This window comes from Bemisia tabaci, chromosome 4, assembly GCF_918797505.1.
Source record: "Bemisia tabaci chromosome 4, PGI_BMITA_v3".
NCBI lineage: Eukaryota > Metazoa > Arthropoda > Insecta > Hemiptera > Aleyrodidae > Bemisia > Bemisia tabaci.
This window is the reverse complement of record NC_092796.1, coordinates 59,183,169-59,195,292: the sequence shown is the minus strand read 5'-3', so window position 1 is coordinate 59,195,292 and position 12,124 is coordinate 59,183,169. Positions and strand designations below refer to the sequence as shown.

The following is a 12,124-nucleotide window of genomic DNA, read 5'->3' as shown; positions in this document are numbered from 1 at the left end:
GTTGGGTCTGTGAGTGATAGAAAGAGGAGATGCTGCTACACGCGCAAGTCAGTGGCATGGCGTGAATAATCGATTATCGATATCTCGCCATTTGAAGCTATGGTAAAGAATCGATTACTAAGGTGTTCGCTGTTAACACCCTAATAATCGATCTTTTTTCATAGGTTTGAGCGGCGTATCAATCGATATATCGCAAAGCACGCCACGCCACTGGCGCAAGTGCAGCACTACTAAGGAAAAACCCGTAAAAACCATCAGGCGTTGCCAAATTTCCTTTCATAAAATACGCATCTATTGGGAAAATTTCATACATATCTTTCTTCAGATCTTCAGACAATTTTGTACGCAATTCAATTTATAACGTCTGAAAATTTCAAGGAAAAATATGCATAACTTTCCTCCGAACTAAATTTTTCATTAAGGGAAATTCGACAACGTGCAAATGTTCATACGGCGTTTTTTCCATTGGCACGGAGAACAGCGCCGCGACGCACGTCACACTGGCACAGGCGACCCGCTCAAAGAGCGCCGCGCCGCCGCGATCGTCTTCGCGCTCTAATGTCAACACTAACAGCCACCAGTGATTAGCTCCTATCAACAACGTTGCCAATTCGACATAATCTCTCAAATTTTTACTCGGGACGAATTAAAACGGAGAAGGCGAACTTCACAATCGTCCATTGATTCTGTCATCGATCCCACTCGCACCGTAGTGTCTCCCATTGGTACGAAACGAGTAATTGCGAGCCGAGATCGCTTCAAAGTTACACCTACTCCTCCACTTCGTCCCCCCTTCGAACAATTATCCCCCCCCCCCCCCGCTCGGGGACCGCGGCGGCCGGCCCTGCTCCCACCCGCAACCTTACCGCACTCCTCCGCAGCTAGCCTTCCTTCCTGTCTTCACGATCGAGTCGAAAATGTCAGTTTCATGACCACGGTTACTCGCTCGCCTGGTTAACGCCGTGTTTAGTGCGAACTTGGCGGCGGTTTTGCCGCGAAGGTGCGTCGCAAGCGCGAACTGTTTCAAAATTTGATCGGATACGCGAAAAATATGTGAAAATTGTGATACTCTGGACTGAACCATCGGATTATACCATCGGAGATAACTGCCGGATACTGATTTAAGACCACCGGTAAGGAATTTTAAAATACACCATGAGAAAATCAGTACGATTAATCTCGGTTTTCTTCATTGAACTTTTTAAAGTGGGAATAAATTATGTCAGTCTGTGGACCGTTTTGGTATCTTTGCCAATCTTTTATTTTACACAGCTAAAATTTTGCGTCATGATATGTTTATCGAACTTATTAAAAGAATTTAATGCATTTTGTTTAACTTAAAAGAGCGGCGATACAGTATATTTACAAATCGTCGGTAATCCTACCTCTGATGCAAGAAACTGTTTTGCATTTTTACTTCAAAATGCAAACTGTTGCACTATGTGTTTAAGTTTTTCCAGAGATTATTTGTAACATGTATGCATTACCTAACGCTTACCATACTTTGAAAATTCCGAGCAACTGAATTGCCTCGACAACACCCTAATTATTACAGAAGCATATATTAGAATGCCCAGAAATGCTGGTATGTTGCCATTTTTATATTCACTGAGAATTTTTCTCATAGAAGTAATCCAAATTCTCTCTCTTTTCAGTAGCACTCATTCGTTCCACTTGAGTAACTGCATGTTAGTCTCAAGATTACAATTCGCAAAACGTGTAAAGGTCAGAAACGCTAGAGTTTATCGAAATTTCCGTGATTTTCCTCCTACAACGAGATTCTCTGAAATTCAAAGTAGGTGTCCCTCCTGAAAATTTCAAAATATTGTCCCTCTTAACACAGAGTCAACTCTAAGGTATCAAATTCACAAATTTTTTGGTGGCTGTTCGTTCCGAGACTCAATTCACCGCACGCGAAAACGTGCAGGAATATAGATCATTCCGATTCGGCGAAAATGGAAAAATTGATCATAAACCACGCGGTTATTTCATTTTTATGTCGCTCCTTAAAAGAATCATAAGCCGAAGCTGCTCATTAAACATCTACCGATTTTATATATTTGGTTAGTTGCGACTCTTTAGCTACAAATACGAATACCAAGATGCGGTTTTGCCATCTTTGGTTGCCAAATTCTATTTCCAAATTCTCGACAAAGCGCTATCATTCTATCAGCTAGTTTTTGACCGATCGTCACGTGTTAATGTTCGAACACTCAACTCGGTGATAGAATTGGACGTATTTCTATCAAACGGAACTATGTGCATTATGACGTGAGCCCTGTTATGCGTGTATTCTAATGGGTCTCAGGGCTCATGTCATAATGCACATAGTTCCGTTTGATAGAAATACGTCCAATTGGCGTCAATAATTCATAGCTCCTGGTAACTCACCATGTCCGCGAGAACCCGCATTGGGTTGATTGTTCAAATTGATAGACAAAGCCATATACAAAGAAGACATAGGGAATCAACGGAAAGGGGAGGGCAGGGAGAAAAATCCCCTCCAGAAATATACTCGCCCCCTCCCTTGAAATGTGAGGGATTTTGCGAAGTAAGCACGGGATGATCTTTCATCTGGAATCGTAACGATCAACTTCTGGGTGAGAACAGTTCAAAGTTGCTCCTGCGGGCCGATAATTGAAATTATAGACATAGCTACAGACGGAAAAGACAAAATGGGTATATGGTGGGATCCTGTTGGTGGAGGCGGGCGGTTGCAATGGATAAAGGAGGTAAGTAATAGACTAACTTGTACGCCAACCGACAAAGGACCTGACAGTTAGTCCATCATTTTCTCCCTCAGTCTGTCAGAGAGAATCACCAGTTGTAACCAATAGGATAGCTCTATACTCCCTACGTCTTCTTTGTCTATATCTTTGTCTATCAATTTCAATAATCAGTCTGCGGAGACGATACAATTTTTCAAAGTTTTTCGGGAAAGTCCTTCGGCCTCGTTTATCCCGAAAAATCCCTCAAAGCTGCCTTTGAAGCTGGGAGAATCCCACAGATCTTCCTTAGTGGGGTGCAATCCAGACCCCCCGAATAAGTCTATATGGATCCCCCACTAAACTTTCCTAGTTCCGCCCATGAGTGCGGGGTCTCAAAAAAATATTGTCTCCAATTACGTCGATGAGTTTCATATTGCAGCTTGTTTATTTATTTTGTAACAAGTGCATGTTTGAAAATGAGTATATTAATAGATATTCATCAAAAGAAAATGAAAGTCAGCCCAAATTCCGGAAGATTCCCAAATTTGATCCAAAAATCGATTTTTGAGTCAATAAATTCATTTCCAGGTGAATCTTGGGAATACTGCAATGCAACTGAGTCCTCCTACTCTGAACCCCTCAACTCATCCACACTGGAAAAAAAAAACACATTGGATCTAGGGTTCAGACTCTTATATTGAAAACATTGACAAGAAAAAATACTCTTGATTCAATCGGATTTTTGCTTGAATTAAAACGAAATCCGCTTAAATTAAGAGGCTTGGTTCTTGATTTAAGCTAGATTCTGATTGAATCAAGAGAACTTTTTCTTGTCGATGTTTTTAGGAGTCTGGACTCTTGATCCAATGTGTGTTTTTTTTCCAGTGATAAACTCACATGAGCGTTCTGCGAGACAGTGATCTAAAACGCTTGCCATAATGTGAATATATAGGTACTATACAAAGGATGCGACAGCAGCCTCTCATAGTTGAAGAAACTGAGTAAGATGATGCGTAATACTTACTTTTTCTGTTTAGGAAATTACAATTTTCAACTTCTACTTGGGGCATGTACAGGAGTGATTATTCATCATATTACGGATGTTATAGAAGAAAAAAAGAATAAAATAGATATTTTTACGTGCGCAATGCGCATTTTAATGTTGCTGTTTCTCCTGTTCCCCTCTTTGCCTCTTCTCCTCCTAACGAAAGGAAAAAAAAATTAACAGAAACTCATTTTTCTATGCTTTTTCGTGCAAAATACATATACTTATGATCTGTTCAGTAAACTTTGTGATTATCATGTATAATTCTTTATCATAAGTACCTAGTTTCTCCTGAAAATTCACATCATTTAACTTTCAAGTACATTTTCCCACAATTTTCCATATCAGAAAAAAATTATGAAAAATACTGTAAACGCAGCTCATTAAGCATTCTCTGATGCAGTCATAAAATTGTTCCGTTCAAATTCTAACAATTTTTTATATCCTCAATTATACTTTGCCAAATCAAGACAGATAAATTTTGAGATCGTCGGAGCAAACATTCTGCAATTGCAAGGTCTCCTGATGGTCATGAGTCATTGATAGGCGGATCAGAGCGTTGACTACCGAGCATAACTTTTACACTAAAGCTATCGTCACACGATCAAACTGCACTATCAATATATCAAGATCAGGTGTTGTGATTGGCTTATTCGATGACTTGGACCAATCACAGCATTTGACCTTGATATACTGAAAGTGCGGGTTGATCGTGTGACATGAGCTCATACGAAAGATACACTGAAAAAAAAAAAAAAAAACTCCGGCCGTAGAAGCCGCGCTTATGGGGTGTGGACGTACCACCCGCGTTCCGGTCTCAGAGACCGAAAGCTCTGGACGTAGCGTCCGGAGCAATCGAGGCTACGCTACGGCTCCAGCACCCGGAACTTTCAGCCTCTGAGCCCGGAACGGACGGTACACTTAAAAAAATTCTCGGCGTTTTTACCACGGTCCGTTAGTACCTTTACCATCTCACTTTTTTTACCAATTATTGGTAATTTTACCAAGACAGACTGGTAAGCTTACCTAACAACCGGTATTTTTACTGTTTTTTTTTCAGGTGAGAATACCACTTTTATTGGTAATCAATTCCCGGTAACTTTGCCATTTTATCTCGGTAATTCTACCACAGTCGATAAAAAATATTGGCGTTTTTACCGTGGTCCAGTAAAATTACCGAGAAAGTTCAATAATCTTACCGAGAATTCTCAGTAAAATTACCAATTCCATAAATGGTAATTTTATCAAGAAAAAACTGGGATCAAATAGAACCCTGAATTCTTGGTAATTTTACCCTTTTCTTAGTAAATACACCGAGATTTTTTTTTTTCAGTGTTTGTCTATGTAGCTCGTAACTTGTCTTCGGTTGTGACGAAGGGATGATTGTTTCAGTATCAGCTGGACTCGTTCGTGGAGATGCGAGAGGTGGCGTGGGTGTTCGAAGCGTGGAACAGCGGTCTCCCGGTGGAGGAGCGGGGCGAGGGACAAGCACCCCTCCCGTGGGAAATCGAGGTGGAGCCCGAGCGACTCTTCCAGGACGAGGTCCGGGTCATCCACGTCCCGCACACCTCCGTCCTCAAGTCCTGCCATCGCTGCTTCGGCGTCGGCACCAACTTCTGCAACGAATGTAAGGGAAAAGGATGGGTAGGTCCTGCTCCGCTACTCCCCAGCCTTCACTTCCTTGCGCCTCGCCAAGTCTGCGGGTTGGTTATTGAAATTTATAGACAAAGCCATAGACGAAGAAGACATAGGGTGTATGGAGCGATCCTAATGGTTGAAATTGGTAGAGGTGTCGTCAGCTAAGTTGACGGTTGTTTACTTTCGGTTTGCAAGCGCCAACGACGAATTTGAGCCACTGAACAAAGCGGCGTTCGCTACTATCCACATCGAAAACATCAGTCTCATGATCGTATCGTAAAAAAACTACTTATCAGTTATGATTTGCGACTTTTTTGTGGTTGTGATTTCTGTGTGGCTAAAAATTAAAGTGTTACAAGGTTTGAAAGTATTAAAAAACTTATCTAAGCTTGTGCTCTTGCTTCTGAGAGAGCCAGATATTTTTATGTGGATAGTAGTGACGCGAAAACGCCTGCAAACCGAAAGTAAACAACCGTCAACTTAGCTGACGACTCCTCTAGTTCCTAAGGAAGACTAGGAGACTAAGGAAGACTGAGGAAGAATAGGATGGTCTGACTATAGGGTCTCTCGTGGGTTGCCGTTAGTTAGTCTATTACCTACGTCCGTCGTCCGTTGTAACCATTCGCTTACACCAGAAGGACCCTCCATATCCCTTTTGTCTTTTTTGTCCATAACTTTGACTATCAATTTCAACAATCAGCTCGCTGATCGGCTTGCAGACGTTCATTGTGACATAGATATGTTATTACTCATATTTTACATTGCGAAATATCAGAGATGCAGATAGTTTTCCAGTGCACGCTTTCGCCAAGAATCCACAAATTTTCCCTAGGCACAGTTTAATCAGACAATCGGAATAATTCAAGTAGAAAACTTGCCACGGTCGAGGTAGTACACGAAAACAAATAATCGCGATCGAAGTAACTTTGACAAAGGAACAAGTAACAAAAATTAGCGCAGTCAAAGCGTTAACAAAACTCACAACAAACATTAGCGCAGTTGTAGTTATTCATACAAAAATCAGGGTGCAAGCAGTAAGTCATACCTACATTTATTCTTTCAATCTGAAAACACTTGCAGAGGTTTCAGCAAAAAGTATGTTTTTCTATCAATATCAATTCCCGAACGCCGCCAATTCAAATTATTGCGGACAATTAAAGGCGTGCGAACTTGCACCCAATGCAGCGCCTTCGACATCGTAGAAATGCTCCAAGCACAGCACCGTTGCGCGTATACTTTCCGATGTGCGAATTGCCTATACTGCGCCTGCCGAAGTGGACACAGTATTTTTATGTGTACACCGTCCATCCGCGATCGAGTCTACATCCTGCACGTCTGCAAAGGATACAAATGTCTACAATCCTCGATCAATGGCGGAAACGGAGCCAATGTTGAGATCAGAACGGGATGCAGAAAAATCTTACGTCCACAGCATCTTGCCTCAGTATGGGATGGACGTTGGTCAACACGTGTTCAGTGTTCATTGGCATTCTCTCCGAACTCTGTTTCTATGAGATGGTCATTAAGGTGCATTAAAAAAATGAAATTTGGAATGTCAGTGTCCCCAGGTGGCAATCGGTACCACATGGTAAAAAAAAAAAAAAAAAAAAAAAAAAAAAAAAAAAACATTTTTACACAAATTTCGGTCCGTTTCATCCATTTTTACTAGTACCAAATGTCAATTTTATTCTGAAATTGCGATTTTTAATTTACCTCCACGCAGAAAAATCAATTTTCATGTGAGCTAAAAGTAACAAATAAACTATATCTAATCGCACCAACTTAGCTTCAGTTACTTTCGCGTGATCACCTTCAAATTTTTTGGATACTATAAAAAACTATATATTGACGTTTCCAATCGCACTATTATAATCGCACAAAAGTATAAGAATAATATTATTTCATTTGATTACCCGAGAATGCCGCACCGATTTTCACCGAAAACTTGGGAATAACTTCATTTTCAAACACCAGCAATGTACCTTACATGAAGGTAAAATTGCATACCCAGCGTTTAGAAGGCGTTTCTAAATTGGACGATATTAAAGGAGGAGGGAGTTGTAAGGCGGCAGTAGAAGCTCGTTTTAGCTGTTACACTTATCCAAGGAATGGGTCAAACATCGGAATACTGACTATAAGAGGGCCAGATTTTATTTTAGTGTCTCCTCGAAATTAGTTGGACAATTACACATATTTTTAATAGAATTCTGTTGTTTTCGAAAAATGTTACATGTATACGCGTATATATTTTAAAAAGTAGAGTACAAGTATGTAACTCTTAATTCGATTACATTTTGCAATAAGGAACCACTATTTCTGGCCCAATTTAGAAACAACATGCATGCCATCGGTTTTCCTATGCAGATATGTGCTGTTATGGGAGAGTCTAAGACAGTGGTTCCTTATGCAAAATGTAATCCAACACTGAAAAAAAAAACCACATTGGATCTAGAGTCCAGACTCTTAAAAACATCGACAAGAAAAAATACTCTTGATTCAATAGGATTTTTGCTTAAATCAAGAACCAAGCCTCTTAATTTAAGCGGATTTCCTTTTGATTTAAGCTTAAATCTAATTGAATCAAGAGTATTTTTTCTTGTCAATGTTTTCAAGATTCTGGACTCTAGATCCAATGTGTCTTTTTTTCCAGTGAATTGAACTCTTGTTTGGGCTGTATGTAGTGGTGAGGTTTTTTCAAAAAAGAAGAAAAATTAAAAATTAAATCTGAAGTACATGTGTTGGTACAGATACGATGTTTGCATTGTCACGGTGATGGATTCACGGCCGATTCGGAGTATCGAGAACGGTGTTTCTACTGTCGAGCCTCAAACCACGGCTACGGGCGCATGGATTGTAACAAATGTCGTGCTACCGGCAAAATGGGATGTCCTCAATGCGAAAATTCAGGGCTCATCATTTGTTATATTCAACTAACAGTGACGTGGTAAGTACCTAAAGCATCTCAAAACTTAATACAATCATACATACCTTCAAATTTTTGAAGAAAAGTACGTCCTAAATGGGCGTATTTAAATCAAAAGGGACTATGTATATATTGGTTTGAGCCCTATCATGCATGTATTCCAATGGATCTCAGGGCTCATGTAGAATGGATGTAGTTCATTTTAACTCGAATAAGTTCAAGTGATAATCGCAAAAGCTTAGTTTTACCTCTCGATTTGCGATATTCATTCGGGACGTACTTCTAAATTTTCAATTTGTCGATTGACTATAGAGTCTTTCTCCGAAGTTCGGAAAAAATACCTATGATATTGTGCCATTATTTTGTGCAATGAACTTTGCAGATTAAAATGTTTCCTCTTCCTCGTTCCTATGAAATTCAAAATAATGCATGTGCGCACGGCAAATCAAGTTTTCTATATTTTATTTCTGATTTTTTTTTTTTCACGCTCTGTAATAATTTGTCTTCGAACAAGTTTAAAGGAAGATTGTTTTTTTCCGTACATGATATGATGATTTGTAAAGATATGTCCTAATGTTTCAAGGAAGGTCAACAGTTCGGAGTTTATATTAGAGCGGACGGGGCTCCCGAGGAAACTCATCAGCGAAGTTTCTGGGGAAATCGTTTTCAACGAGCAGAATTCAATCGTGGGCCCAATTTCCGACTTCCCGGAAGAGGCGATGGTAAATGCTTCCAACAGGCTCATCAAGAAACATCATAGACTGTACGCCGATCAATACATCATTTGCCAGGTATATCGATTTGTTCTTTTTCCCTTTACTATGCTCCCCCCAAGACTCTTAAGACTTTTACCACTCTGACGAAATGTATCAAAACGCGGTTTCCTTTCAGTTTCATTGTATTTATTCATTTTTCCTCTCTTTCTTTAAGTTGTAGAATTTTGGAGAAGGAAAGAAGAATGTTAAGAGGCAGAAAAGTTAATTCTTCTATTTTCCCCTCTTTTTTTGGGGAAAAACTCGTATAATAATGCGTGATTGGGCAAAAGTCCGAGAGGCTTTCCGTGAATTATCGAAGAGTTTTTTCCTTAAAACTTTGGAAAATCTGGTTTCTTACAATTGATATATTTTAAGCATCCCGAAATGGAAATACGATTTTTTATATAGACACAAGGGGAGAATTTATTATTATTTTTTTCTTAATTCCTGTCCATCGTATATTTATCTCACTCTCGACGGAAAGCCACGACGATAAAGTATTCGTTGGAGAGTTTGGCAGAAAACATTGATCCTCGTGCAAAGATTTTAAAAACACTTTTCGTTTAGTGAATTACGGTTTTTCTAATGTACTTATTTATTATCGAAGCAAGACTGATGTAAATTTAATTTAACTTCAGCTGATTATTCCTTAATTTTATGATATTGCACTATAAACGTTTAAAAGGCAGCCAAATTTAAGAATCCCTGTAGTAAAAAACCAAGACGGCAAAGAGTTGCCTCGAATTTTAAAAGAACGCACTAACCCTTCATTCATATACAGGGTGATCCAAAAGTCCCTTCCACCCCCTCTAACTTTTTACCTAATTGAGGTAAAGATTTGAAACTTGGGGGATATTCCTAGGTCAAAGGGAGCTACTTTTTGGCCCCCCTAAAATTTTCAGGGGGGCCCCCCTTGGGGGGCAACGGCCCCCAACTTTTAATTTTCAAATAGGAAGACCCCCTTTGTGATAGCTCGTTCGAAAGAGCATAAAAAAAGAAAACTTTTCGCGCAAACCCGAAGTCAATATCTCAAACCGTTTCAAAATGGCGGCCGGTTAAAGTTCAAAATGGCCGAAAATTCATACCGGTTATTTGTCGATGGATTTGCGCGAAAATCGGTATGTAAAGGTATTTTGACACGAGAAAAACGAATTTGACGTTAGATTTTCAAAAAAAACGAAATTTCCAAAATGGCCGCCGGTTAAAGTTTAAAATGGCCGAAAATTTTCACCTTGGTGTTTTCCTGATGGATTTGCCTAAAACTTGGAATTTGAGAGTATTTTGGCATAAGATAAACAAATCTGAACTTAGATTTCTTAAAAAATCAATTTTTGGTCATTTTGAACTTTAACCGGCGGCCATTTTGGAAATTTCGGTTTTTTTTGAAAATCTAACGTCAAATTCGTTTTTCTCGTGTCAAAATACCCCTACATACCGATTTTCGCGCAAATCCATCGACAAATAACCGGTGTGAATTTTCGGCCATTTTGAACTTTAACCGGCCGCCATTTTGAAACGGTTTGAGATATTGACTTCGGGTTTGCGCGAAAAGTTTTCTTTTTTTATGCTCTTTCGAACGAGCTATCACAAAGGGGGTCTTCCCATTTGAAAATTAAAAATTGGGGGCCGTTGCCCCCCAAGGGGGGCCCCCCTGAAAATTTTAGGGGGGCCAAAAAGTAGCTCCCTTTGACCTAGGAATATTCCCCAAGTTTCAAATCTTTACCTCAATTAAGTAAAAAGTTAGAGGGGGTGGAAGGGACTTTTGGATCACCCTGTATACTGACTTCAATGAGAATCATTGCCAAGGAACGGATGAAGAGACCTCCTGTTCCTAAAAAAAAAAAATTTAGCTGTCAAGTTCCGCGATACCCGCAGGCACTCGGTGGACCGCCTATGTCTGGATTTTAATTATGATGTTTCTGTGTTGCAGAGACAAAGAATACGAGTAGTGCCTGTGGCACTTATCAAGTACACATGGAAGGGCCATGACGGAGAGTTCTTCGTCTACGGGATTGAAAAGAAAGTTCACGCACCAGATTATCCTCAAACCTGCTGTTGGGGCTGCATCATCATTTAACGCCTTACATTTTTATTTTTTTTACTCAGTTCCGTCAAAAAATCTTGATCCTACCTCTAAAAACTTTCTCTCGTGCAAAAAGCAATCATCTCTTTTATACAATAAAGTTGAGTATGGCATCGCTTGTTCTTGAATGACGCTGGAAGTGTTTTTCAGAGGACCATTGAATGTAATTCAGCATCAATTTGTAGATACATCCATCTTATTGGCGTTTGTTAAATTATGTAAATACATTTTTCTCTATTTTTTACTAACGAATTTTTCATTATATTAAACGGTCCGTTTTCTGGCCTGCAGGGTTTTTTTTTTTTTTTTTTTTTTTTTTTTTTTTTTTTTTTAAACGCTCTTGTCGATATTTTATGTATCAATGAGGTTGTTACGAGATCTTGGGGACCTGCACAAAATTAACGACTTCTTTAGTTGAGACAAGATAAAATGTAGGAATAAACATATTTTGAAGTTTGAGAGGCGCTTTTGTGTGGTTAAAGCAAAGGTTTGGAGTGTTGTACCTGGGCTATATTAAGTTTCGGAATTTGATCAAATTGCAACTTAATAGCAATAACAGTTTAAAAAGGACCTTCAAAAACTCGTACATTTTCAAAAGAAAAGCCTAGAAAAGTATTAAAATTTGCAAGAGGAAGCTCTGTTTGGCTTGATGAATAAAATGTATATTTAATTGGATCTCCCCCTCCCAAAGGATCGTAAAAAGACCTATTAAAATTACGATCCATTAATAATTTAGTGATAGCTCCCGCAAGTACAGGTAGCGAAATTTATAATAAAAATACAATAATTAGAACTGATTACTCGTGAAAGTTAAGAAAAAAAAGTTTTGAAAACTCTTGAAAGATCTGTGTGGTTTTTATCACTAATATGTTTAAAAAAATGTTGAGCATGTCTTGACAAAGCATAAGGTAGTTTTTAAAGGACTTCAATATGCGTAAATTAATCAAACATACATACTTTGAAAGGATCCCG

The 12,124-nt window shown here is 39.1% G+C and overlaps 1 protein-coding gene across 1 annotated transcript; it reads left to right on the top strand.

The window, feature by feature from the left end:
• The first annotated feature begins 5,125 nt into the window (after positions 1-5,125).
• LOC140224397 (protein SSUH2 homolog) lies at positions 5,126-11,411 on the top strand. Its single transcript, XM_072299100.1, has 4 exons — positions 5,126-5,397; positions 8,139-8,335; positions 8,898-9,105; positions 11,000-11,411. The coding sequence occupies exons 1-4, from the start codon at positions 5,170-5,172 to the stop codon at positions 11,144-11,146; spliced, it is 780 nt and encodes a 259-aa protein (XP_072155201.1). The 5' UTR covers positions 5,126-5,169; the 3' UTR covers positions 11,147-11,411.
• The last annotated feature ends 713 nt before the right edge of the window (positions 11,412-12,124 follow it).